Source organism: Amia ocellicauda, chromosome 15, assembly GCF_036373705.1.
Source record: "Amia ocellicauda isolate fAmiCal2 chromosome 15, fAmiCal2.hap1, whole genome shotgun sequence".
In the NCBI taxonomy this organism is placed as follows: domain Eukaryota; kingdom Metazoa; phylum Chordata; class Actinopteri; order Amiiformes; family Amiidae; genus Amia; species Amia ocellicauda.
In genome coordinates this window covers 73,192-99,193 of record NC_089864.1, presented here as the reverse complement: position 1 = coordinate 99,193, position 26,002 = coordinate 73,192, and the positions used below count along the sequence as shown (strand labels likewise).

At 49.9% G+C, this 26,002-nt stretch overlaps 1 protein-coding gene across 2 annotated transcripts in view; it reads left to right on the top strand.

Annotated features, from left to right (window-relative positions):
• The window catches only part of syngap1b (synaptic Ras GTPase activating protein 1b), a 33,207-nt gene extending 8,703 nt beyond the window's left edge, over positions 1 to 24,504 (top strand). For both annotated transcript variants that reach the window (XM_066723878.1, XM_066723876.1), the window contains 17 exons: positions 3,381 to 3,475; positions 4,030 to 4,151; positions 5,013 to 5,166; positions 5,493 to 5,591; positions 5,693 to 5,932; positions 6,893 to 7,228; positions 7,466 to 7,610; positions 8,477 to 8,621; positions 8,960 to 9,196; positions 9,607 to 9,808; positions 12,916 to 13,148; positions 13,402 to 13,612; positions 13,756 to 14,427; positions 14,673 to 15,185; positions 19,624 to 19,797; positions 22,376 to 22,587; positions 23,238 to 24,504. In XM_066723878.1, the coding sequence (XP_066579975.1) occupies positions 3,381 to 3,475; positions 4,030 to 4,151; positions 5,013 to 5,166; positions 5,493 to 5,591; positions 5,693 to 5,932; positions 6,893 to 7,228; positions 7,466 to 7,610; positions 8,477 to 8,621; positions 8,960 to 9,196; positions 9,607 to 9,808; positions 12,916 to 13,148; positions 13,402 to 13,612; positions 13,756 to 14,427; positions 14,673 to 15,185; positions 19,624 to 19,797; positions 22,376 to 22,587; positions 23,238 to 23,328 (3,881 nt within the window). In that variant the 3' untranslated portion in view covers positions 23,329 to 24,504. The remainder of the gene's footprint in view (positions 1 to 3,380; positions 3,476 to 4,029; positions 4,152 to 5,012; positions 5,167 to 5,492; positions 5,592 to 5,692; positions 5,933 to 6,892; positions 7,229 to 7,465; positions 7,611 to 8,476; positions 8,622 to 8,959; positions 9,197 to 9,606; positions 9,809 to 12,915; positions 13,149 to 13,401; positions 13,613 to 13,755; positions 14,428 to 14,672; positions 15,186 to 19,623; positions 19,798 to 22,375; positions 22,588 to 23,237) is intronic.
• Positions 24,505 to 26,002: the final 1,498 nt, after the last annotated feature.

Below are 26,002 nucleotides of genomic sequence, written 5' to 3'. Positions count from 1 at the left end.
GCTGTTACTACTACTGTTACTGCTACTGTTACTACTACTGCTACTGCGGCTTTTACTACTGCTACTGCTGATGTTACTAGTGCTGCTAATGCTGCTGCTACTACTACTGCTAATTCTACCTGCTGTTACTACTACTGCTAATGCTGCTGTTACTAGTTCAGCTAATGCTGCTGTTACTACTACTGCTACTGCTGCTGTTACTACAACTACTGCTACTACTGCTGTTACTACTACTGTTACTGCCGCAGTTACTACAACTATTGCTACTACTGCTGTTACTACAACTATTGCTACTACTGCTGTTACTACAGCTACTGCTACTACTGCTGTTACTACTACTGCTACTGCCGCAGTTACTATAACTGCTACTATTACTACTGCTAACAAGGTCAGCCAATCAGTCACTGAGTGTATCAATCAGTCAGTCAGTGTGTCAGTCAGTCAGTGTATCAGTCAGTCAGCAGTCAGTCCGTGTGTCAGTCAGTCAGTGTGTCAGTCAGTCAGTCAGTGTGTCAGTCAGTCAGTCAGTCAGACAGTCAGTATGTCAGTCTGTCAGTGTATCAGTCAATCAGTGTGTCAGTCAGTCAGTGTGTCAGTCAGTCAGCAGTCAGTCCGTGTGTCAGTCAGTCAGTGTATCAGTCAATCAGTGTGTCAGTCAGTGAGTCAGTGTGTCAGTCAGTCAGTCAGACAGTGAGTCAGTGTGTCAGTCAGTCAGTGTTTCAGTTAGTCGTCAGTCAGTCAGTTTGCATTAGGGTGTGTTGCACTGTAACAGTGCATGTGAAGCAGGTTGTATAGGCTCTCAAACACACACAGCCTAGAGGTATTGTTCACTTAAATAGACACCCACACACTCCCCCTCCCTATCCCTCCCTCTCCCTTCCTCTCTCTCTCTCTCTCTCTCTCTCTGGTGAGTTAGCTCAAGGCTGTGCTCTCCACTCCTCCCACACACACTACACTGACATCACTGCAGCAGACCTGACAGCACCCTGACTACACACAGCACTATAACTCTCATACACACTGTATAATACACACTGTATCATTATATATATATATATATATATATATATATATATAAATATATATAAATATACGTATGTAGAGAGAGAGAGAGAGACAGTGTGAAAGAGAAAGAACGAGGGAGGGAGAGAGAGGCTGTTCAGTTGCTTTGCACAGTTGGAGTATTCAGGGTGTGTGTGTGTTGCATGTATTTTGAGTGTGTGTGTTCAGAATTTTGAGTGTGATCATTATATTTGTACATTGAGTGTGTGTATGTGTTGTGTTTTGAGTGTGTGTTGTGTATTTCTGTGTGTGTTGAGTGTGTCTGTGTGTTCAGTGAGTACTAAATGTGTGTGCTGTGTTGAGATTGTGTTGTGTGTGTATTGTGTGTCTGTGTGTGCGTTGAATGTGTTTGTCTGTTCAGTGTGTATGTGTGTGTGTTTAGTGCGTGTGTGTGGTGTGTGTGTATTCAGTGTGTGTGTGTTGAGTGTGTGGGTTTTTAGTGTGTGTTGTGTCTGTTAAGTGTGTGTTGTGTGTGTGCTGAGTGTGTATGTGTGTAGATTGTGAGGCGCAGAGCTGCGTCTGAACCACAGGCTACTGTGAAGTGGAGTGCTCGGCACTGTTGCTATGGTAACCAAACAAAGAGATGGAATTTTGATGGGAGAGAGAGAGAGAGATAGAGATGGACATGGAGAGAGAGAGAGGGAGAGAGGGGGAGAGAGAGATGGACATGGAGAGAGAGAGAGGTGTATAGAGAGAAAACTGAATGGAGCTATTTTTACATGCTGTATCTTTTGTCACCTATTCTGTGATTAAGTCAGACTGGATTTTTACTTAGGAAAGAGAGAGAAGGATGCAGAGAGAGTTTGTATGTGTGTGTGTGTGTGAGAGAGAGAGAGAGAGAGTTTGTGTGTATGTGTGTGTGTGTGATTTGTGTGTTTCTGTGACAGTGTGTATTTAGCTTGTCTGTAAGTAAGTGTGTTGAATGTGAGTGTTGAGTGAGTGTGTATTTAATGTGTGGAGTGAATGTGTGTGTGTGTGTTGAGTGTGTATCTGTATGTGAGTGAGTGTGTTAGTGTCAGTGTGCGTGTGAGCATAGAATGAGTCACAGGAACTATATAAAGCATCAGGAGGTCAGGGGTCAGGTGTCAGTGGTCAACAGTCAGAGGTGTTTTCCACTATAACCCCCCCCCCCCCTCGAGCTATGTAATGGCTGCAAGGCATTCTGGGATCTGTGTGAGAATGAGTGGGCGACTGATCGGCTGTCAGAGAGAGTTTAAAAACAGAGCTAATAATTATACTGGAGAGAGAGAGAGAGGGGGAAAGAGGGAAGGGTGAAAGGAAAAATGAGGGAGAGAGAAAGGATGGATGGAGTGATGGAGAGGGAGAGAGGTCCATACAGACACATTGACTGGCTGACTGGACACTACAGGACATGAACACTGCATTGAGAGAGAGAAGAGAGGAGGAGAGGAGAGGAGAGCAAGGGAAGGGGGTGAGCGCACCAGTGGAATTATGTAAAAAAGGTGCGTGGGAGAGGAAGAAAACGAAGAGAGGGAGAGAGAGAGAAAGAGAGTATTTATAGTGTGAAATATAAAGAGGTTACTGCTCTACTAGGAAAGAGCGGAGAGAGAGGGAAAAGGAGAGAAAAAGGAAAAGAGAAAGAGAGGGACCCCATAGTGGGGAGAGATGAATAGTGGAATGTATGTAGTGTGTTTGCCGTACAGTTGTAAAGCCGACCCACAGATGGGTAACAATTGTGAAATTATAGTAAGTAAATCACAGCTCTATTGTGTGTCTCTTATCACAGTTCACAGGCTTTTATAAGGATCTGGGTGGCTATCAATCTATCTATGTATCTCTCCATCTATCCATCTGTCCATCTATCTATCTATTCATCTGTCTACCAATGACACAATTCTTACTGACTGATTGCCAGATCTGAAACGTTGGCTGACAGTTGGCTGAACGTTGGTGTGTCAGTTAGATGACCCATCTCCTCTATGTGCTGCACTCTTTCACTGGAAACACTCCCCTTCTCCCTCACCCCCTCTCTCCCTCTGTCCTCCCATCTCTGCTGTTATTTTTAATACGGATCAGCATTAAAAATAAACTGTCTGCAAGTATCTGAGTGTAGACCTGTATTAACTCTCCTCTCACTTTTTCTCCCTCTCCCCTCTCCCTCTGCCTCTCCCTCTCTCTCCCTCTCCTTCTCTCCCCCCTCCCCCTGCCTCTCTCCTTCTCCCCATCTACCCATTACTCCTTTTCTCCTTCTGCCCCCCCTCTCCCTCTCTCTCTTTCTACACCCCATATCCCACTCCCTCTCTACCCCCCTCTCCCTCTTTTCTCCTTCTTTGCCCCACACTCCCTCTCTCTCTCAGAGTACGCTCGTTCTCGTCGAAAGAGTATAGCCACTGGGAAGCAGCCAAGCATGGAGACCCCCCCCACCGCCCCCCCCCAGCCCTTCAGACAGTCCGTGAGTACCCCCCCCCACCCCTCCTGCATCCCTCCATCTCTCGCCTCCCTTACAGGCACTGACTGCAGTGTATCACAGTATGGGAAAGACACAGTACAGTCAAACTCACACTACAGCACAGTACAATACATCACAGTACAGCACACTACAGCACAGCCACACTGACACACAGCACAGTACTGTACAGCACAGCACAGTACAGTACAGTACAGCACAGCAACACTGACACACAGGACAATACAGCACAGTACAGTATAGTAGTACAGTTCTGTATTAGTGCAGTATAGCAGTAAAGTACAGTGCTGTATTTGTGTAGTATCAGTCAGACAGTGTATCAGTCAGTGTGTCAGAGTCAGTCAGTATGTGTCAGTCAGTGTGTCAGTCAGTCAATGTGTCAGTCAGTGTATCAGTCAGTCAGTCAGTAGAGCTTTCATCTTTCCCTCTCTGTCTGTGATGTGCTGCTGCCCTCTAGTGGCCAGTACATAATCTGCTGTTTTTACAGTAAGGGTCTGTTGTTGAATCAAACGTCTCTCTCTCCCCTCTCGCTCTGTCAGAGTTTTCTCAGCAGGAGGCTGAAGGGCTCTATTAAGAGGGCCAAGTCTCAGCCCAAGCTGGACCGAACCAGCAGCTTCCGCCACATGATCCTGCCCCGCTTCCGCAGTGCCGACCAGGACCGGTGAGAGAGAGAGAGTGTGTGTATAGTGTGTGTGTAGGGGGTGTGAGTGTGTAGTATATAGTGTGTAGTTTGTAGGCTGTAGTGTGTAGTATGTAGTGTATAGCGTGTAGTGTGTCATGTGTAGTGTGTAGTGTGTAGTATGTATTGTGTAGTATGTAGTGTGTAGCATGTGGCGTGTCATGTGTAGTATGTGGTGTTTAGTTTGTAGTGTTTGTGAACAGTCTGTCCTCAGTTCAGCCCCATGCCATATTTCTGCTTCACTCACTCTCCACCCCAGACTCAGTTTCATTCCCATCCCTCCCTCTCTCTCTCTTTCTCCCTCTCTTTCTCTCTCTGTCCAGTCACTCTCTAGTTATATAACAGCTGAGAATATGATTGCCCTCCCCTCTCTCCATCTCTCTCTCTCTCTCTCTCTTCTCTACCTTTCCCCCCACCAACCCCCACTCGGTGCTTTTCTTTCTCTTCTTCTGACTCATTCCTCCGGGTCTATTTTTAACTCTCTCTCCATCCCTCTCTCTCCCCTTCTGTTGGTGTTCATGCGCTCCGATGCACACACTGTACACAGTATATGTTGATGCATAGGAATCAGGACAGACAGAGAGAAAGACAGTCATAGAGACAGAGAGGGAGGGAGAGGGTGGTTGTCTGCACTTCTCACGGGTCTGTATTGTCCTTCTTGAAACCTTTTCAGTTCCTTTGAATGTATATGATGTGTAATAGATGTGATATTTGTGTGTGAGATGACATAGAGTGGGTGTCAGTGTGCTGTAGTGTCCACAGCATCTGTCCGTCCATCAGTGCTTGTGTCCCGTATCAATCACCCACTGTCTCCCCCTCTCTCCCTCCCTCTCTGTCTCTCAGGACACGTCTGATGCAGAGCTTTAAGGAGTCTCACTCCCATGAGTCTCTGCTGTCCCCCAGCACGGCGGCTGAGGCACTGGACCTCACGCTGGATGAGGACGCGCTCATCAAGCCTGTCCACTCCAGCATCCTGGGCCAGGAGTACTGCTTTGAGGTCAGAACTGCTGGACACTGACTGGACCCTGATGACCATTGATAGACAACTGACTCAACACTGATGACTTACTGGTACACTGACTGACTGACTGGTACACTGAGTGACTGACTGACACACTGACTGACTGACACTGAATGAGTGACTAACTGAGTGACTGACTGACTGACTGACACCTTGACTGACACACTGACTGACTGACTGACTGACTGACTGACACACTGACTGAATGATATACTGACTGACGGACACATTGACTGACAGTTTGTTTGCCCATCAGTGTGTGACACTCATTGTGTGTTGTGTTTTGTGTCTTTTGTTGTCAGGTGACCACGGCGTCAGGGACGAAGTGCTTTGCGTGTCGCTCGGCGGCGGAGAGAGACAAGTGGATTGAAAACCTGCAGAGAGCAGTGAAACCCAACAAGGTGAGAGAGAGAGAGAGATGTTGGGCTGTCCCTTAGACCTCCAGCCCAGCACTGTGTTCATGTCTCTGTGTCCCTCCCTTTCTCCCTCTCTCCTCCCCCAGGATAACAGCCGGCGGGTGGACAATGTCTTGAAGCTGTGGATCATTGAGGCCAGAGACCTGCCGCCCAAGAAGCGCTACTACTGCGAGCTGTGCCTGGACGACATGCTGTACGCACGCACCACCAGCAAGCCGCGAACCGACACCGTGTTCTGGGGAGAGCACTTCGAGTTCAACAACCTGCCGGCTGTGCGCAACCTGCGGCTGCACCTGTACAAGGAGACGGACAAGAAGAGGCGCAAGGTAGATATACTGTGCTGCAATAATATTAAATGCACTCTATATACTGCACTGTATTAATATTATACTGCACTATAATATATGTACTGCACTGTAATAATATAATACTGCAATCTAATATATATACTATACTATAATAATATTATACTGCACTGCACTCTATATACTGCGCTGTAATAATATTATACTGCAATCTAATATATATACTATACTATAATAATATTATACTGCACTGCACTCTAAATACCGCGCTGTAATAATATTATACTGCACTATAATATATATACTATACTATAATAATCTTATACTGCACTGTAACCTGCGGCTGCACCGGTTCAAGGAGATGGACAAGAAGAGGCGCATGGTACAGCCCTGCCTCGAGTACTGACTTATACTGTGAGAGCAGATATACTGTGCTGTAATTATATTAAAATGCACTGCACTCAATATACTGCTCTGTGCAGTAATATTATACTGTACTGCACTCTAAATACTGTGCTGTTCAGTAATATTATACTGTACTGCACACTATATACTGTGCTGTGTGGTAATATTATACTGCACTTCACACTATATACTGTGCTGTGCGGTAACACTATATTGTACTGCACTCTAATATATCTACTCCTGTACAAGGAGGCAGACAAGAAGAGATCTATGGTAAACAGATCCAGTTCACTGATAATACTTTGTCATAATATAGTGTAATATTGTAATATTGAACTTGTAATTGTATCGTTTTGAACTGTACAGTATTATTGCACTTTGTATTGCTCTTATATTTTGTAAGTTGCCCTGGATAAGGGCATCAGCTAATAAATAAATAATAATAATAATAATAATAATAATAATAATAATAATAATAATAATAATAATAATAACACTGCATCATTGACACATACATCACATCACTGAACTCTCCCTCTCCCTCTCTTCCTCTTCATCCCTCTCCCCTCCCCCCAGGAGAAGAGCACGTACCTGGGGCTGGTCAGTATCCCTATCTCCAGTGTGACGGGGCGCCAGTTTGTGGAGCAGTGGTACCCGGTCATACAGCCCAGTGTGCTGGCCAAGGGCGGCGGTGTGGGGGGGGGCAAGGCTGTCAACGCCTCCCTGCGGCTCAAGTCGCGCTATCAGACTATGAGCATCCTGCCCATGGAGCTGTACAAGGAGTTTGCAGAGTTTGTCACCAACAACTACCGCGCGCTGTGCGGCGTGCTGGAGCCGGTGCTCAGTGTGCGCAGCAAGGAGGAGGTGGCCTGTGCGCTGGTTCACATCCTGCAGAGCACCGGCAAGGCCAAGGTAACCATATTATCATCACACTGTAACACACTATCCTGTGACACACGGCACCGTACTGTAACACACTGTCCTGCACAATGCAGAGTAACAGTGTAACACACCTGTATGCTGTCTAACTGTCTGTCTGTAAAGTTCTGAAACCTCACTGTGACCTCAAAACTAACTCTCTCTCCCTCCCTCTCTTTCTCCCTCCCTCCTTCCCTCCCTCTCTCCCTTCCTCCATCTCTCGCCTCTCAGGACTTCCTGTCAGACATGGCGATGTGTGAGGTTGACCGCTTTATCGACAGAGAGCACCTGATCTTCAGGGAGAACACACTGGCCAGCAAGGCCGTGGAGGAATACCTCAAGCTCATTGGACACAAGTACCTCAAGGATGCCATTGGTATGCAGGCACACCGGCGGGGGCGGCAGGGGTGCGGGACTGATGGGGGGAAGAAGTGTGTGGGGTCTGTGGTTTCTGTACTGTCACAGTGCTATACAGTGTCACAGTGCAGTGCTATACAGTGTCAGTGCAGTGTTATTCAGTGTCACAGTGCAGTGTTATACAGTGTCACAGTGCTGTGTTATTCAATGTCACAGTGCAGTGTTATACAGTGTCACAGTGCAGTGTTATAGTGTCAATGCAGTGTTATTCAGTGTCACAGTGCAGTGTTACACAGTGTCACAGTGCAGTGTTATACAGTGTCACAGTGCAGTGTTATTCAGTGTCACAGTGCAGTGTTATTCAGTGTCACAGTGCAGTGTTATTCAGTGTCACAGTGCAGTGTTATACAGTGTCACAGTGCAGAGTTATACAGTGTCACAGTGCAGAGTTATACAGTGTGTCAGTGCAGTGTTATACAGTGTTACAGAGCAGTACTACACAGTGTCACAGTGCTGTGTTATACAGTGTCACAGTGCAGTGTTATACAGTGTTACAGTGCAGTGTTATACAGTGTCACAGTGCAGTGCTATACAGTGTGTCAGTGCAGTGTTATACAGTGTTACAGAGCAGTACTACACAGTGTTACAGTGCTGTGTTATACAGTGTCACAGTGCAGTGTTATACAGTGTTACAGTGCAGTGTTATACAGTGTCACAGTGCAGTGCTATACAGTGTGTCAGTGCAGTGTTATACAGTGTTACAGAGCAGTACTACACAGTGTTACAGTGCTGTGTTATACAGTGTCACAGTGCAGTGTTGTATAGTGCAGTGTTATACAGTGTTGTACGGTGCAATATTGATCAGTGTTTTGCTCTGTTCTGCAGGAGAGTTTATCCGCGCTCTGTATGAGTCAGAAGAGAACTGTGAAGTTGACCCCATGAAGACTCCGCCCTCTGTGCTGGCTGACCACCAGGCCAACCTGCGCATGTGCTGCGAGCTGGCACTCTGCAAGATCGTGAACTCCCATTGGTTAGTGCTTACCTCACCCTGTCTTTCGCACTCTCATTGATCAGTGCTCACTATAATTACCCTCAGCGGTCAGAACCTCTCTCTCCCTGTTTCTCTCTCTCTCCTATTGGTCAGTGGTCACTCCCTTATCATTTCACTCTCTCACCTCATCTGTCACTCACGCTGCCTACCCCTGCCACCAGTCAGTCACTTGAGTTATATTAAAACACTTCTTTCCTCTCCTCCCCTCTTGCTCTTCTCCTTCCCCTACTGTTCCCTTCCTCCCATCCCCTCTCGCCCCCCCCCCACTCCTCTCTACCTCCCACACTTTCCCCTCCTCCCCACCACTCCCCTCTCAGCGTGTTCCCGCGGGAGCTTAAGGAGCTGTTTGCATCCTGGCGGGTGCGCTGTGCGGAGCGTGGCCGGGAGGACATTGCTGACCGCCTCATCTCTGCCTCGCTGTTCCTACGCTTCCTATGCCCAGCTGTGATGTCACCCAGCCTGTTCAGCCTGACGCAGGAGTACCCTGACGAGCAGACCTCCCGCACCCTCACCCTCATCGCAAAGGTCATCCAGAACCTCGCCAACTTCTCCAAGTGAGTCAATCGCAGTTCATGTGACACACTGTCTATAATGCACACACTGTATATATAATACACTGTATGTACTGTGTGCACACACTACATATATAACACCAGTGACTTTCAGAAGTGAACACACTGTATAAACTGTATACTGTACACACTGTATATAACACACTATATAAACTAAATACTGTGCACACTGTGTATATAACACACTGTATAAACTGTATACTGTACACTGTATATAACACACTGTATAAACTATACTGTGCACACTGTCTATAACACACTGTATTTATAACACACTGTATAAACTATACTGTGCACACTGTGTATATAACAGACTGTATACACCGTATACTGTGCACACTGTGTATATAACACACTGTATATAACACACTGCATCTATGTAAACTCCCCAGGTTCGGCAGTAAGGAGGAGTATATGTGCTTCATGAATGAGTTCCTGGAGATGGAGTGGGGGTCCATGCAGCAGTTCCTCTACGAGATCTCCAACCTGGACAGCGTGACGAGCGCTGGGGGCTTCGAGGGCTACATCGACCTGGGCCGGGAGCTGTCCACACTGCACTGCCTGCTGTGGGAGGTCATGGGCCAGCTCAGCAAGGTGAGAGGGAGGGAGAGTTCAGTACAGTGATATCTGTGTCACAGCGTTACTGAGAGAGAGAGAGAGAGAGAGAGAGAGAGAGAGAGAGAGGAGGTGCAGGATGCTGTACTCTTCCTCTGGTCTTCTTCCTTTGTCTTCTTCCTGGTGTCTTTGTGTGATTGGAGACTCTTAAAGGTTTAACCTCACCAATCCTATTGGAACACAACAATGGGCCCCGCAGGCTAGTTGTTGGGCTGGGTTGGCGAAGACCTTCATGAAATGTGTCCCTTCATACCAAGGCCAAAGGTCAACACAAGAACTCAACCACATTCAACTGTTTACAGGAGTCTATACCATATATGGGCATTAAGGGTTAATCTACAGGCTATGAGGACACCGAGGGGATCCCCTCTCTCTCCACCCCACCCACTTCATCTCATTCTCCCTCTCCCTCTCCTCTTTCTCCACCCCACCCACTCCTACCTTCATGCTCTGACGGAGTCTCCACTCCCTCTCTACCCCCACCCTCGCCTCCACTGCTCTCACTCTCTTACCTCCTATTGACTGCTTTCTCGTTTATCTTTGGACTGTGCTACTTCTACCTTTTCTCCTCCCTGGATTCTCTCTGTCCTCTCACATCTCGTCCTGTCCGTCCCTCTTCTCCACAGCCCTGGATCTCTTCCATTCTCCGCTCAGCCCGATCCAGTCTGCAAGTCGCTTAACAGAAGTGGAAGAGGTCCAAATTCCCAGCTGCCCTCGAACTCTACCACTCTCTACTGGCCACATTCTCCTCCTCGCTCACCTCAGCCAAGAAGTCTTACTTCCAGTCACTCTTTGAATCCACTGTCAACAACCCCCGCAAACTCTACTCCACCTTCTCCTCCCTCTCTGCCCCTTCGCCTCTTCGTTCTCCCTCTTCTATATATGCAGATGATTTTGCATCCTTCTTCTCTAAAATTGCTGATATGTGCAAACTCCGGGTCTCCTACTGACCTACCTTCTTCCTCTTCTTTCTCATCACTCTCTGACTCTAAGCTTTCCTCTCTGCTCCACAGCCACAAACCGACCATGTATGCCCTTGACCCACTCGCCTCCTTCAGGTGACTGCGCCTAATCCACTCCCCTTCATCTCCTCCCTTCTCGACTCCTCACTCTCTAGCTGTTTCCCCTTCACTTTCGATCATTCTTTAGTGACTCCACAATACCCTCGACCACACCTCTTTCCGTAATTACAGCCCTGTCTCCCTTCTCCCCTCCCTTGCGCTTGAAATCCCTGGAGAGGGCTTGTCACCATCAGCTCTCTGCATTTCTATGCCTCCAGTTCACTCCCTGACCCTCTGCAATCCGACGTCTGCGCTGCTCACTCCACTGATACTGTTCTGCTATCGGTCACTGACTCGCTCAACTCTAGTTGTGTTGTCCTGAGGCTCCTCGATCTCTGCAGCCTTTGACGCTGTCACTCACTCCATCCTCTCCACCCTTGTTGAACTTGGAATCTCTGGCACTGCTCTCCCTTGGTTCTCCTTCTACCTCCTACCAGATGACATGGCATGTATCTTAGTCCAGACCGCAACCAGCAGGTGTGCCCCAAGGCCCTGTCCTGGGGCCCCTCCTGTTCTCTCTCTACAATGACTCTCTGGGCCCCCTCATCACATCCCATGGTTTCTCCTACCATCTCTATGCAGATGATGCCCAGATATTCCTGTCTTTTCTCTCTTCTGACCCCCTTATTCCCTCTCACATCTGGTCCTGTCTCTCTGCTATCTCCTCCTGGATGCACTCACATCATCTCGAGCTTAACCTCTCCAAATCTAATCTCCTCTTCTTTCCCTCCTCTTCACCTTCTGGTGATCTCTCCATCTCAATTCCACTGGAATGTACAACACTCTCCCCCTCTTCTTCTGCAAAGGATCTTGGAGTCACCCTTGACCCGCTCTATCCTACTCCCAGCACATCATCATGCCGACACGCACCTGACGATTCTTTCTGAGCCACGTATGCAGAATCCACCGCTTCCTCACCAACTACCTGACTCAGCTGCTCGTCCAGTCCCTGGTTCTCTCCCTCCTGGCTGGCCTGCCTGCAACTGCTACCTGCCCGCTCCAGGTTATCCAAAACCTGGCTGCTTGTCTGGCATTATCTCTGCCCAGATTTGCACATGCTACTACACTGCTCCTCTCCCTTCAATAGCTTCTCATCTTGGCTGGAATCCAGACCAAGACATTGACCCTCACCTACCCCTTGGATCCACTTGTCATCTCAGTGAACTAGGATGTGTGCTTTGTATTTTAAATTCATTGTACAACTGCACTTTTGTAAAGTTTAAATTGAAATTAGTATTGATTTTGCATTACTGCACTTTTGTAATGCTTGTGTAAACTGTAAGTGGCCCTGGATGAGTGCGTCTGCCAATACATAAAATATCACACAATCTTCCAGGGAGAAACAGATCTTCTGTGCTAGAGAAATATGCTGAGCCCCAGCAAGTCTCTTTTCCCCTTCCCTCTCCCACATTCATAAGAAACATAAGAAGAAACACGAGAAAGTGTCCAATCGAGAGGAGTCCATTCGCCCCATCGTGCTCGTTTGGTGTCCATTAATAACTAAGTGATCCAAGGATCCTATCCAGTCTGTTTTTGAATGTTCCCAAATTGTCTCTTCAGCCACAACGCTGGGGAGTTTGTTCAGATTGTGACGCCTCTCTATGTGAAGAAGCGTCTCCTGTTTTCCGTCTTGAACGCCTTGAAGCCCAATTTCCTTTCATGATTTTGAAGACTTGAATCAAGTCTAAATATTTTTTCCCAAACTTGTACAAGTAATGCAGGTGAGACTGATTGGTCTGTAATTTCTTGGCTCAGATTTGTCCCCTTTCTTGTGGATTGGTATGACATTTGCTGTCTTCCAGTCAGTTGGAACATCCCCTGTTCTAAATGTCATTTGGAATACTTGAGTTAGCGGCCTGTAAATAATTTCCCTCATTTCTTTAAGTGCTGTTGGAAATATCCCATCTGGCCCAGGTGATTTGTTTGTTTTTAATTCTGCTAGTCCCTTTAGTACCTCCTCCTCATGTATCCTGATCTGTCATCGCTCCCTCTCTCCCCTTCTCTTCTCCTGTCTCTCTTTGTCAGGATGCCATCATGAAGTTGGGGCCATTGCCAAGGTTACTGAATGACATCAGCGTGGCGCTGCGGAACCCCCACATCCAGCGGCAACCAAGCCACCAGGACAGACAGGCCGAGCGGCCGGACAGACAGGCGGACAGGCAGGTGGACAGGCAGGCGGACCGGCTCCACTCCAGGCCCAGCTTCAGCAGGGGTGTCTCTTCCGACTTTCAAAGCCTCATGATGAGAGACCTGAACAGGTGAGAGAGAAAGAGAGAGGAGGGTGAGGGAGAGGGTGAAGGAGAGAGGGATGTGGGGTGGGGAAAGGAAGAGAGAGGGAGAGAGTGGGGCAGCAAGGAGGAAAGTGAGGCAGAGAGGTACAGACAAACACACACACTCACACACTGATCCAGATGACTGGCTTTCATTCTCCTAATTTGTAGAATAAAAGTGGTTAAGTCTTTCTCTCCCTCTCTATCTGTCCATCCCTCTCCCTCTCCATCTCTCTCTCAGCTCTATTGATATCACTCGTTTGCCCTCCCCCACCTCGGGGCTGTCATCGGGAGGGCTGCTGTCGTCAAGGGGGGCGGGGCTTGGCTTCTCAGAGCGTGACCACGCCCACCGCGCCTCCAAGGATGTGTTCTATGTGACACGTCCCCCGCTGGCCCGCTCCAGCCCCGCCTACTGCACCAGCAGCTCTGACATCACCGAGCCAGACCCCAAGGTACTGACACCGACACTCTGACACACTGACGCACTGACACTCTGACCCTCTGACATCACTGAGCCAGACCCTAAGGTACTGACACCGACACTCTGACACACCGACTCTCTGAATAAATTAACCCCTCGCCTGCCCCTCCCCAGGTGCTGAGTGTCAATAAGAGTGTGTCAATGATGGACCTGCAGGACTCGCGCATGAACAGCATCTCGAACCTGCAGTCGGTGGGCGACATGCTCAACAGCTCGCAGGCCTCCATTGCCGGGCTGGGGGGTCTGGGTGGGCTCGGGGGGTTGGGGGGTCTGGGGGGGCCGCTGGGGGGGCTGGGCGGGGGGGGCGGCGGGGGAGGGCCCCTGCGGGCGGGAGGGCGCCTGTCGGCCGGCTCGGGGGGTTCCAGCGTGTCGGGGGGGCTGCGGCTGTCCCAGCTGGGCGGGACGACGGACTCGCTGTCGCAGCAGCAGCAGGCGGCTGCCCTGCGCTTCCCGCTGTCCTTCCAGAACCCGCTGTTCCACCTGGCCGCCGATGGCCCCCAGCCGCCCCCCCCCCGCGGGATGCACCCCCAGCTCTCCCAGCACCAGCCCCCGCCGCCGCTCCTGCTGGCCCCCGAGCCCCACTCCGAGCCAACCCACCCCGCCTTCCTGCCCGCCTTTGGCCACGGCGGCTTCTCCCGCAGCGAGGACCTGTCCTCCCTCAGGCCTGGGGGGCCAGGGGGACCGGGAGGGCTGGGCCAGCCGCCGATTATCCACTCCCACAGCTACAGCGACGACTACACCCGGCAGAACCAGGCTGAGTACGGCAGGAGGCAGTTGTCACTGCAGGTGAGGGGGGGTGGGGGGGCAGGACAGCTGTTGCTGTAGGTGGGGGGGGGGTCGTGGAAAGTGGAGAGACGGAGTGATGGAGGGAGACTGAGAGACACTGAAATACTGAGACACTGACCCCCCTCCGCCCTCTATCTGCCTCCTCCCTCTCTCTCGCTCTTTCTCTCTCTCTTTCTCTCCTCTTCTCTCCACCTCTCTCTCTCTCTCTCTCTCTCTCTCTCTCTCTGTGGTAGGATACTTTACAGCAGCAGCAGCAGCAGATGATGATGGGATTGGTCCAACAGACAGGCCCCTCCCCCTCAACTCTGGCCACGCCTCCATCCACAGTGCAGCCAATGAGACAGAGCTCAATCGCCCCACCCCCACCGCAGCGCGTCAAATCACAGGCCTCACACCAGCTGTCTGTTAGCGCGGCCGCCACCCAGGCCCCGCCCCCAGCCCCGCCCAAAGTCCGCCCCCCAAGTGGCAACCTCCTCCAATCGCCGGAGTCGAGCTTTGGGGGCAGGCCCTCGCCTCGGCAACAGCTGTCCGTCAAAGACAGCCCCGCCCCAGGTCTGCCCCACCAGCAGAGCTCCGTGCGCGAGCCTGGGGTCACGGCAGGGTCGCAGGGTGGGGGGGGTGGCTCTGGGGCTGCTGGAGGGCCAGGTGGGGGGGCGACTCAGAGCACACAACCACAACAACAACAGCAACAGCAACAGCAGCAACAATCACAGCAACAATCACAGCAACACCTACTGAAACCAGCAATCAGCAAACAGGTGAGTAAGGGAAGGAGTGAGAAGAGGGAAGGAAGGAGGATACGAGAGAGGGAAGGAAGTTTCTTCCCTCCCTCTCCTCCCTCTCCTACCCCTTCTCTGTGTCCCAACTCACCACTCCTGTGGTGGTGTGGTGGAGAGAGAGTGCGCTGGAGGTCTGGACTGTGTTTTCCTTGTCTTTTTTCTCTGGTTTTATACTTTTTTTTTCTTTTTTGTTTGTGTGTTTAAACAGTAGATTGTTGTCTCTGTGGGGGGGGTTGTTGGACCCGATTGGGGAAGCTGCGGGTCAAGCAATCCCTTTTGAGAGGCTGACTCACCGACACGGGGTGAAGATCACCCCCGAGGTGTCCTGCTCCGTAGAGGAGTGTGTTCTCGCCGTGGGAGAGGTGATCGTGTGCGAGAACATTCGCTCAGCCTCTCGCATGAATAGCGCGGTGGTGGTGTTTGTGTCTTCCACTGATCTGGTGAATTTTTTAGTTGAGCACGGTGTTGTGGTCAAGGGATCGTACACGCCGATCCTCCCTCTCGCTACCCCGGCTCGGAGAGTCACCCTGTCTAACGTCCCCCCCTTTATGAGCAATGATGGGCTGGAGCGAGAACTCTCCTGCTGCGGCCAGCTCGTCTCCTCCATCAAGCGGATCCCTCTGGGGTGTAAAGCCCCGCAATTGAAGCATGTCATCTCTTTTCGCAGACATGTGTACATGATTCTGAAGAGCAGTCAGGAGGATTTAAATGTTTGTTTATAATTCAAGATTGATGCTATTTTTGTAACAACCGATGGGATGAAATGCTTCAATTGCGGCATTGCCCCGAGCAGCGGGAGAGACCCGAGTGGGGGGAGGACGGCGGCTGCAGAACCGAGCACTGTGCACCCCGGTGGAGAAGCCGCTGAACAGGCAAGGGTGGAGGAGGAGGAGCAGGCAGGAGGAGATGAGTCTCAGGGAGGTATGGCGGGGGATGTGGAGGAGCTGGTGGATCCCGGTGTGGAAGATGAGGTGGTACAGAGGGCGGAGGCGGAGCAGGAGAAGGTGACAGTGCAGGTGACTGAAAGCGTGTGGGAGGACATGGAGGGACCGCAGCCTGAGGTGCTGTTTAAGAGACCGCAGAGATTTAAAAGGACACGGAAGGCTGAGGACGGGGCTACAGTTAAAAAGCGCAGAACAGAGGAAATAGGATTAAAAGCCTCCTTAGTAAATTGAAAGCATCTGCTAAACTTATTTAAAATGATGCATGGTGGGTGCTTTAGTTATTTTTTTCGGTTGTCTGTTTTTCGAGTATGTCGGCTGTGTTTGAGTATGTCAGGCAGAAGCGCCTGTCCGTGATCTTTTACAGGAGACGCACACGGACAGTGTGCTAGAGGCGGAGTGGGTCAGGGACTGGAAAGGCAAGATCTGTTTTAGTCATGGGTCACGACAGAGTGCAGGAGTTGCAGTTTTAATTTCAGATTATTTTAGACCAGTTCCTGTTTTAATGACTGAGGTGATGGAAGGACGCCTGCTTGTTGTCAAGGCAGAAGTTGAGGGACGGTCGTTTGTTTTTATTTATTTATATGCACCGACAAACGGCAGGGAGAGAGTGGGGGTTTTAAAACAGTTTGACAATGTTCTAGAGAACTGCAATATTGACGATTACCTGGTATTGGGTGGAGATTTTAATTGCACCCTGCATGACAAACTTGACAGGAACCACACTGAGCCACACTCCCAGTCTGCCAGAGAGATGAAGGCGCTGCAGGAGAGGCATGACCTGCAGGATGTGTGAAGGAGGTTGCATGGGGCAGAAAGGCAGTATAGCTGGTCGAAGGTGCGGAGGGACACTCTCTCCCTAGCCAGGCTTGACCGGTTTTACACTTTTAGTCATCATTTTAGTGTTTTTACTGCCAGTTTTATCACACCTACTTCTCTGTCTGACCATTGCCTAGTGTCGTGTACCTGTGTCATTCCAACAGCTAAGAATAAAAGCCCCCATTGGCATTTTAACAGCATTTTAACCAGTGATAAACATTTTCAATCTTGTTTTATTTATTTTTGGCGTCAGTGGAGGGGTAAGATTAACTGTTTTTCTTCTGTGAGGCAATGGTGGGGTGTGTCAGCAATACACTGTGAGTGTCACCAAGAGCATTAACGAGTCAATGAGGTCCCTGGAGACTGAGAGACTGTGGATTGTTGAGCACCAGTACCTGTGGCGGACGATGGAGGCTTTTGGGTTCAGCCCTGGTTTCATAGCCATGACCAGGGTGCTCTATGGTGACACTCAAAGCATATTGAAAATCAACGGTGGCTTGAGCACCCCTTCAGGGTGTGCAGGGGAATCAGGCAGGGCTGCCCCATGTCGGGGATACTCTACTCCATGGCCATTGAGCCCTTGCTGCAGGAGCTGCGCAGAGTGGTGGGGGGGCTTTCTGTCCCTCACTGCCCGACACCCTTCTGCCTCTCTGCCGACGCTGATGTTGTGGTGGAGCTGGTGGGATGCCAGGGGGATGTGGACAGACTCAGCACCTCGCTCTCGGACTTTAACAGACTCTCCTCGGCCAAAGTGAACTGGTCCAAGAGCACGGCGTTGCTGCTGGGGGAGTGGGGGGGGCAGGGAGGCCCGCGATTCCCAGGGGGATTACAATGGTACAGAGGTGGTCTAAAGTACTTGGGGGAGCACCTGGGGGATCAGGCCACAGAGCAGAGGAACTGGGAGGGGGTGCTGGAGGGGATGCGGGGAAGGCTGGGGGGATGGCGCTGGCTGCTCCCTCAGCTGTCCTACAGGGGTCGGGCTCTCATCATCAACAACCTGGCAGCTGTGGCACTGGCTGGCCTGCCTGGAGCTGCCGGTGGGGCTGCTTTCCGTCCTGCAGAGGGAGCTGTTGGGCTTCTTTGGGACTGGGCTGCACTGGCTGCGACAGGGGGTACTGTACCTGCCCTGTGAGGAGTGGGGGTGCTGGTGGACGTGTAGAGCAGAATGGCTGCTTTCCGTCTGCAGTTCCTGCAGAAACTGCTCTACAGGCTGAGCCTCCTGTCCTGGAGGCCTCTGGCATGCGCCCAGCTCTGTCAGGTGGGGTCGCTGCAGGTGGACAGGGCACTGTTCCTGATGGACATCAGCGGGCTGGCAGCGGGCAGCCTTCCAGGATTCTGCCGCAGTGTGCTGAGGGCCTGGCAGCTGCTCACAGCCCGACTCGTGTACAGCTCTCTCACCCTGCACTGGCTGCTCCAGATGCCTAGCGTCCGAAATCCCACTCTGGACATTGAGCTGACCCCCCCTCCGGGGGCAACTGCCCTGCTGCTCAGGGCCGGGGTATTCCAGCTGCATCATCTGCTGGCTGAGGGGCTGAGTGTCTGGCGGAGCACGGAGAGCCTGGCAGAGAAGCTGGGTGTGTGCTCCCTGTGCTTGACAGGCACTCTGCTGGCACAGGCCCATGCCGCCCTGCCCTCTGAAGGGAAGCTGCTGCTGAGGGAGTGTTTACTCCAGCGCCAGACCCCAGAGCCCCTGTCCAAGTTCCCCAATTTGATGGTCTCCCCTGCACTGAGGTCAGATGGTGCCCACGCAGGGACCCTGTTGAGGAGGGGACCGCATGAGTTGTCCCTGGATTGTGCGGAGGGTAAAGTTTTCTATGGGGCCTGTGTGAAGGCCCAGTTCCATGCGCAGCTCTTGCCACTCCCTGATATGCCCTGGAGGGACAGGCCGGGGGAGGAGGGGAGAGGGGGGCAGTGTGGCGCAGTGTGTATCAGCCACCGTTGAATAAGAGAGCTGGGGATCTGCAGTGGAGGGTGCTCCACGCAATCATTTCTGTCTACTCCTTCTTGTCGCTAATTAACCCTGCACAGTTAGGTGCCCTTTTTGTGAGGAGCGGGAGACTGTTTAATTGTTTTTTATATTGTGCCTATCTATGGCCTCTCTTGAGTGCAGTCAGTAGAGTTTTCAATGGTCTTAAACTGGTTTTGAACTATTCTGTTTTTATATATGGTGTTCGGGGTGGGAAGGAGCTGCGTGGGAGACAGCAGCTTGCTACTTTCACCTTGGGGCCAGAAAGTCCAGAAAAATGAAAGTTAGTGCCAGTGTTGAGCAGAATCTTGTGCTGTTTAAATGTTTTATTAAGGCCAGGAATTTACTTGACTATAGGTTTAATAAGGACCTTTAAACTTTTAGTCGATTGTGGTGCATAGATGATGCACTATGCACCCTCGGAGAGGGGAACTCCTCTTTATGTTACCATTCAAAGTTTATGTTGTCTAATGGTATAATTGCTTTTACTGATTGTTCCATGTTTCCTTGGTGTTTGTTTCAATAAAGTGCTTTGTAAAACTCAAACTCTCTCCCGTCTCTCCTCTCTTTCCTCTCTCCCCTCTCTCGCCTCTCTCCCTCTCTCTCTCCTCTCTCCCTCACACTCTCCTCTCTCCTCTTTCCCTCTCTCCCTCTCTCCTCTCTCTCCTCTCTCTCCTCTGTTGTCTCTCAGGGCTCTCAGTCCCCTTCCACGCTGAACCCCCCCACCCCTGCCTCCGAGCGCACGGTCGCCTGGGTGAGCAACATGCCGCACCTGTCGGCCGACATCGAGAGCTCGCACATCGACAGAGAGGACTTCAAACTGAAGGAGTACAGCAAGAGCATGGACGAGTCTCGGCTGGACAGGGTCAGTGTGCGTGTGTGCATATGTGTGTGTGTGTGTGTGTGTGTGTAAGGGAGTGTGTGTGTGTGTTAGAGTGTGTTAGAGTGTGTGTTATTATTATTATTAGGGCTGTCCGGAAGGGTCCATTTTTACCTTTGAAGGTTAGGAACACATTACCGAACAAAGGTTTGAAGCTTCATTGGTGTTAATTTGCATAACTTATCGATGATGTCATATAAGTTACTAGTGTATAAATTTTGTATTTTTTTTTTTTTTGCAGGTTAAACATCCATTTGTAGTTCAAAATAAGTTATCTTGAACAATAATCATGTTTTCATATTTTAATTTTCCATCCATCCATCCATTTTCTACACCACTTGTCCTGATGAGGGTCGCGGCGGCAGCATACTAAGCAGGGCAGACCAGACCTCCCTTTCCCCAGCGACAGATTCCAGCTCCTCCTGGGGAATTTCCCAGGCGTTCCCAGGCCAGCCGGGAGATATAATCCCTCCAGCGTGTCCTGGGTCGGCCTCGGGGTCTCCGCCCATTGGGGCGTGCCCAATAGAGCTCAGGGGGCATCCTTACCAGATGCCCGAACCACCTCAGCTGGCTCCTCTCAATCCGGAGAAGTAGTGACTCTACTATGAGGCTCTCCCGGATTACTGAGCTCCTCACCCTATCCCAAAGGGTGAGTCCAGCAACCCTGTGGAGAAACCTAATTTCTGCCACTTGCACCTGCAATTTTGTCCTTTCGGTCATTACCCAACGTTCATGACCATAGGTGAGGATGGGGAGGTAGATTGACATGTAAACCCCTGAGCACTCGTGAACAAAACCCTTAAACTCCTCCACAAAAGGCAGCTTCTGCCCCCTAACCTGGAGCAGGCAATCCACTCTTTTCTGAGAGAGGACCATGGCCACAGACTTGGAGGTGCTGATTCTCATCCCAACCGCTTCACACTCGGCATCAAAATGCTTAAGTGCGTGTCGGAGATCACAGTCGGATGGGGCAAGAAGCACAACATCATCTGCAAACAGCAGCGATGCCACCTCCAAGCCCCCAAACTGGATACTCTCTCCACCTTGGCTGCGCCTTGATATCCTGTCCATGAAAATCACAAACAGGAGTGGAGACAAGACGCCCCCTTGGTGGAGTCCAACACCTTGAACGTTTTCGACTTAACGCCGAGAATACGCAGCTCTCGCTTTGGTGACCTCTACTGCTGCAGCCCTCTTGGCCAGCAGGTACCTCTCAATCGACTCCGGAGACCTATATGCGAGCATTGCTCGTAAGGCCTCTTTCTTCGACTTGACAGCTTCCCTCACCAAGACTACAGAGTTGGTAGGCTGCATCCTATCAAGCACCATACCCACCTTCTCCAAGAAGGCCAAATACTCTGAACTGCTGTTCGGCACATACGCGCAGACAACAGTCAAAGTTTTCCTCTCTGAGACACGAAGCCTCATTGAGGTGACCCTCTCGTCTACAGGGACAAACTCCAACTGTGCGGCACCAAGCCTGGGACTTGTGAGTATCCCCACACCCGCCCTGGACAGCAGTTCAGAGTATTTGGCCTTCTTGGAGAAGGTGGGTATGGTGCTCACGCCGGTCCACTCCGGAGTAGGAGAGAGACCACCCCCGATCGAGAAGTTTGGTTCCAGAGCCAATGCTATGCGTGGAGGTGAGACCAACTATATCTAGTCGGCACCTTTCCACATCCTCCGCAAGCTCCGGCTCTGTCCCCACCAGTGACGTGACATTCCACGTCCCACAAGCCAGTCTCCATCGCCAAGGTCCAGTCCGTCTAGGTCCATCCCAACCGCTGCCAATCTGGCATCGCACCCGACACCCACCCCTTCACGTTTTAAATTTACTTGCATGAAACATGTTAACCTTCCAGTAAAAGCACCTTAATCATAATAAACTATATGCGCAGTGACGTAAACATATGTTAACTCTGTAATTTGTATTTTATTCAATACAGAATAGTGTCAGAAATAACAAATCGGTGTAAAACCCTTAATAAACCCCGGTGTTCAGTAACATAAAAAAGACAACTATACTGAAAGCAGTAAATACTAAATACACCGGAACACGGTAACCTTGACTTTTGGGTTAACTATAATAAAAAGAGTCCCTTCTACAGGTCAGAGTTTGTGTTAACAATATATTTTTCAATTCTATGGATGTGACCCATTATTAAGCCTAATAAATAATGCATAATAATTGAAACTTACGTTGGTTAAATGATCCCGGTGATTGCTTTTTCCTCCGTGATAAACCAGTTTTCAATTTCAAATTCACGTTAAACTTTTGGGGGTCTTCTGTCATTTAGCAAAGCATTCCAAACAGTAAGATCATTACAAAAGTGCATTGTGATTGTGTGAGTGTGTGTGTTAGTGTGATTGTGTGTTTGCGTGTGTGTGTACGTGTGTTAGAGTGTGTTAGTGGGATTGTGTGTTTTAGAGTGTGTGTGTGTTAGATTGTGTTAGTGTGATTTTGTGTTTGCATGTGTGTGTTAGGGTGTGTTTGCGTGAGTGTGTGTGTGTTAAGAGTGTGTGATAGTCAGTTAGCGTGTCTGTACTGACCCCTCTCTCCCAGGTGCGTGAGTACGAGGAGGAGATCCACTCGCTGAAAGAGAGGCTGATGATGTCACACAGGAAGCTGGAGGAGTACGAGCGCCGGCTGATGTCTCAGGAGCAGCAGACCAGCAAGATCCTGCTGCAGTACCAGAGCCGCCTGGAGGAGAGCGAGCGCCGGCTGCGGCTGCAGCAGGTGGAGAAGGACTCCCAGATCAAGGGCATCATCAACAGGTACTGAGAGAGAGGTGGCGGGGAGACAGAGAAAGGGGGAGAGAGAGGGAGGGTCAGGGAGGGTCGGGGAGGGGAGGGGAGAGAGAGGGAGAGAGGGGTGGAGGGGAAGGGACAGAGAGAGATGGAGGGAGGAAGAAGGGGAGTGGGGACAGGAGCTAGGGACGGGAGAGAGGGGGAGGGACTGAGAGGGCAGAGGGGGAGTGAAAGAGAGAGAGAGGGAGAGTGGAGGAGTGACAGAGATTAGGGTGGGGGAAGGAGAGCAGGAGAGATGGAGAGGTGGATACAGTCACACTGACTGACCGACTGACTGACCGGACACTGTGGTCCATTAGCGCTGCACTGAGGGGGGGAGAGATGCTGGACAATGATGGACTAACAGAGAGACGGGCTCGAGAGGGAGAGACAGAGAGAGGGGCGGAGCGAGGGAGGCAGTGGGTCGGTGCAGTGTTGATGTGCTGTGTGCCAGCCTCTCCTCTCTCTCTCTCTCTCCCTCTCTCTCTCTCTCTCTGTGCACGGCCCATGGACTGCAGTGTCCAGTCAGTCAGTCAGTCACAGGTGTGTCTGTATTAACGGCCTCTGTGTCTCTCTCTCTCTCTCTCACTGTCTCCCCTCCTCTCTCTCTCCCTCTCCTCCCTCGCTCCCTCTCTCAGGCTGATGGCAGTGGAGGATGAGTTGAGGAGGGATCACGTTCCTGAGCTGAAGCCCAGAATGCTGGAGGCTCAGGTGGAACAGAGAGAATAATACTGTCTGTCTGTCAGTCACATGATCTGTCTGTCTGCCTATCTTTCTGTCTGTCTGTCTGTTTGTTTGTGTCTGTCTGTCTGTCTGTCACATGCTCTGTCTGTCTGTCTGTGTGTCACATGTTCTGTCTGTCTGTCTGTCTGTGTCTGTGTGTCACATGCTCTGTCTGTCTCTCTGTGTCTGTCTGTCTGTCAGTTTGTTTGTGTCTGTCTGTCTGTGTGTTACGTGCTTTGTCTGACTGTGTCTGTCTGTATGTTTGCCTGTCTACATCTCTGTGCATTCTTTTGTATGAGTGCCTGTCTCTCTGTCTGTTTGCATGTGTGTCTTTGTGTGTCTATGTGTCTATATGTCTATTTGTGTGTGTGTGTATCTGTGTGTCGATATGTCTGTTTGTGTGTGTATTTGTGTGTGTCAATATCTGTTTGCATGTCTGTCTATATGGATTTGTGTGTGTGTGTGTCACTATGTCTGTGTGTGTGTCTTTGTGTATGTCTGTGTGTCTATATGTGTTTCTTTATGTGTGTCTATATGACTGTTTGTGTGTGTCTTTGTGTATGTCTGTGTGTCTATATGTGTTTCTTTATGTGTGTCTATATGACTGTTTGTGTGTGTCTTTGTGTATGTCTGTGTGTCTATATGTGTTTCTTTATGTGTGTCTGTGTGTCTATATGACTGTTTGTGTGTGTCTTTGTGTGTCTTAGTATCTTTTCTGCAAACAGTGATAAGCAGTGACTGCCATTATAGTGTGCAGTATATTAATGCAGTTTGCAGCATAAGAATTATCATTTTCACCTGTGCATGAGTCTGTGTGTCACAGTGTGTGTCAGTGTGTGTGCTTGTGTATTCATGTCTGTGTATATGGTTCAATGTGTGTTGCATGTATGTAGTGCCCATGTGTGTGAATCTATGTTATGTGTATTTCGTGTGTCAGTGTGTTATATGTTTTTTGTTTGTGTTCTGTGTATGTGTGTGCGGTTGCGTGTCTCTGTTTGTTACTTGCATGTGAGTGGCATGTGATGTGTGTGCATCAGTCCTCCCACTCTCAGTGTGATGCTGGTGTGTGACTGTCCTCTCTCTCTCCTCATCCTCTTCTCTGTCTCTGTCTCTCTCTCTCGTCTCTCTTGCTCTCTCTCTCTATATATATGTGCATGTTTTTTTCTATGCCATGCTCCACACTCTGCCCCCCCCCCCAACACACACTAACACTACTCCCCCCTACACACATACTGGAGTACAGTAGACACACATGCACAGTCTGTCTCCTGTCAGTGTGTAGCATGAAGCATGTGGCATGTGCTAGCATGCCCTGGGACGGGTGACTGTGCATGTTTACCTGTGGGCGATGTTGCCCTGCGTCCCATGTGCTCTATTACATGCTTGTTTGGTGCGCATTGTAACACACCTGTCTTTGTGTGTTCTGTCCCTGTGTGCTTGTGTGCAGCTGTGCCCAGACTGGACTGTGGCCTGTACATGTAGCATGCAGAGTTAAGTGTGTTACAGTGGGTCACAGTATGTCAGTGTGTCATGGTGTGGTACTGTGTGGTACAGTGACTTTCAGTGTGTTGTGGTGTGTTACAGTATCTTGCAGTTTGTTACCACCCCCTCTCCTCCTCTTCCCACATACACTCTCTTCCCTGTTCTCTTTCTCTAGCCCATCTCCACCTCTCTCTCTTCCTCTTTTACCCGCTCTCCCTAACCCTCTCTCCTTCTCTTTCTACCCCCACTACCTCTCTCCCCTCCCCCCCTCTACCATCTCTCTCTCTCTTTCTCTTTCTCTCTCTCTCTCTCTCTCTCTCTCTGTGTGTTGATGAGATACGGTGATTTCCACAGGGGAGGCGACAATCAATCCTAATCCAGCCCCGCCTCGCGCCCGCGCCCGCCCCGCCCCGAGTACACAGGTAATATACTCTGCAACACTGTCTACACACACACACAGGCAATACACTCTGCAGCACTGTCTACACACACTCACACACAAACACACAGGTAATACACTCTGCAGCACTATCTACACACACACACAAACACACACACGTAATACACTCTGCAGAACTGTGTACACACACACACACAAAGGCAATACACTCTGCAGCACTCTATACACACACTCTATAGCACTATATACACATTCTATAGCAATATATACACACTTTCTCTATAGCACTCTCTATATACACACACTCTATAACACTATATACACACTCTATAGCACTCTCTATATCCACACTATATAGCACTCTATACACACTCTCTATACACACTGTATAGCACTATGTACACACTCTATAGTACTCTCTATACACACACTCTATAGCAATTTCTATACACACTCTCTATATAACTTTCTATATGCAATCTGTAGCACTATAAACACACTCTATAGCACTCTCTACACACACAAACTCTATAGCACTCTCTATACCCACATTCTCTATATCACTTTCTATACCCACAATCTAAAGCACTCTCTATAGAACTATATACACACTCTATAGCACTATATACACATGCTATAGAACTCTCTATACACATACTCTCTATAGCAGTTTCAATACACACACTCTATAGCACTCTCCATACACACTCTATAGCACTATATACACACGCTATAGAACTCTCTATACACATACTCTCTAGCAGTTTCAATACACACACTCTATAGCACTAGATACAC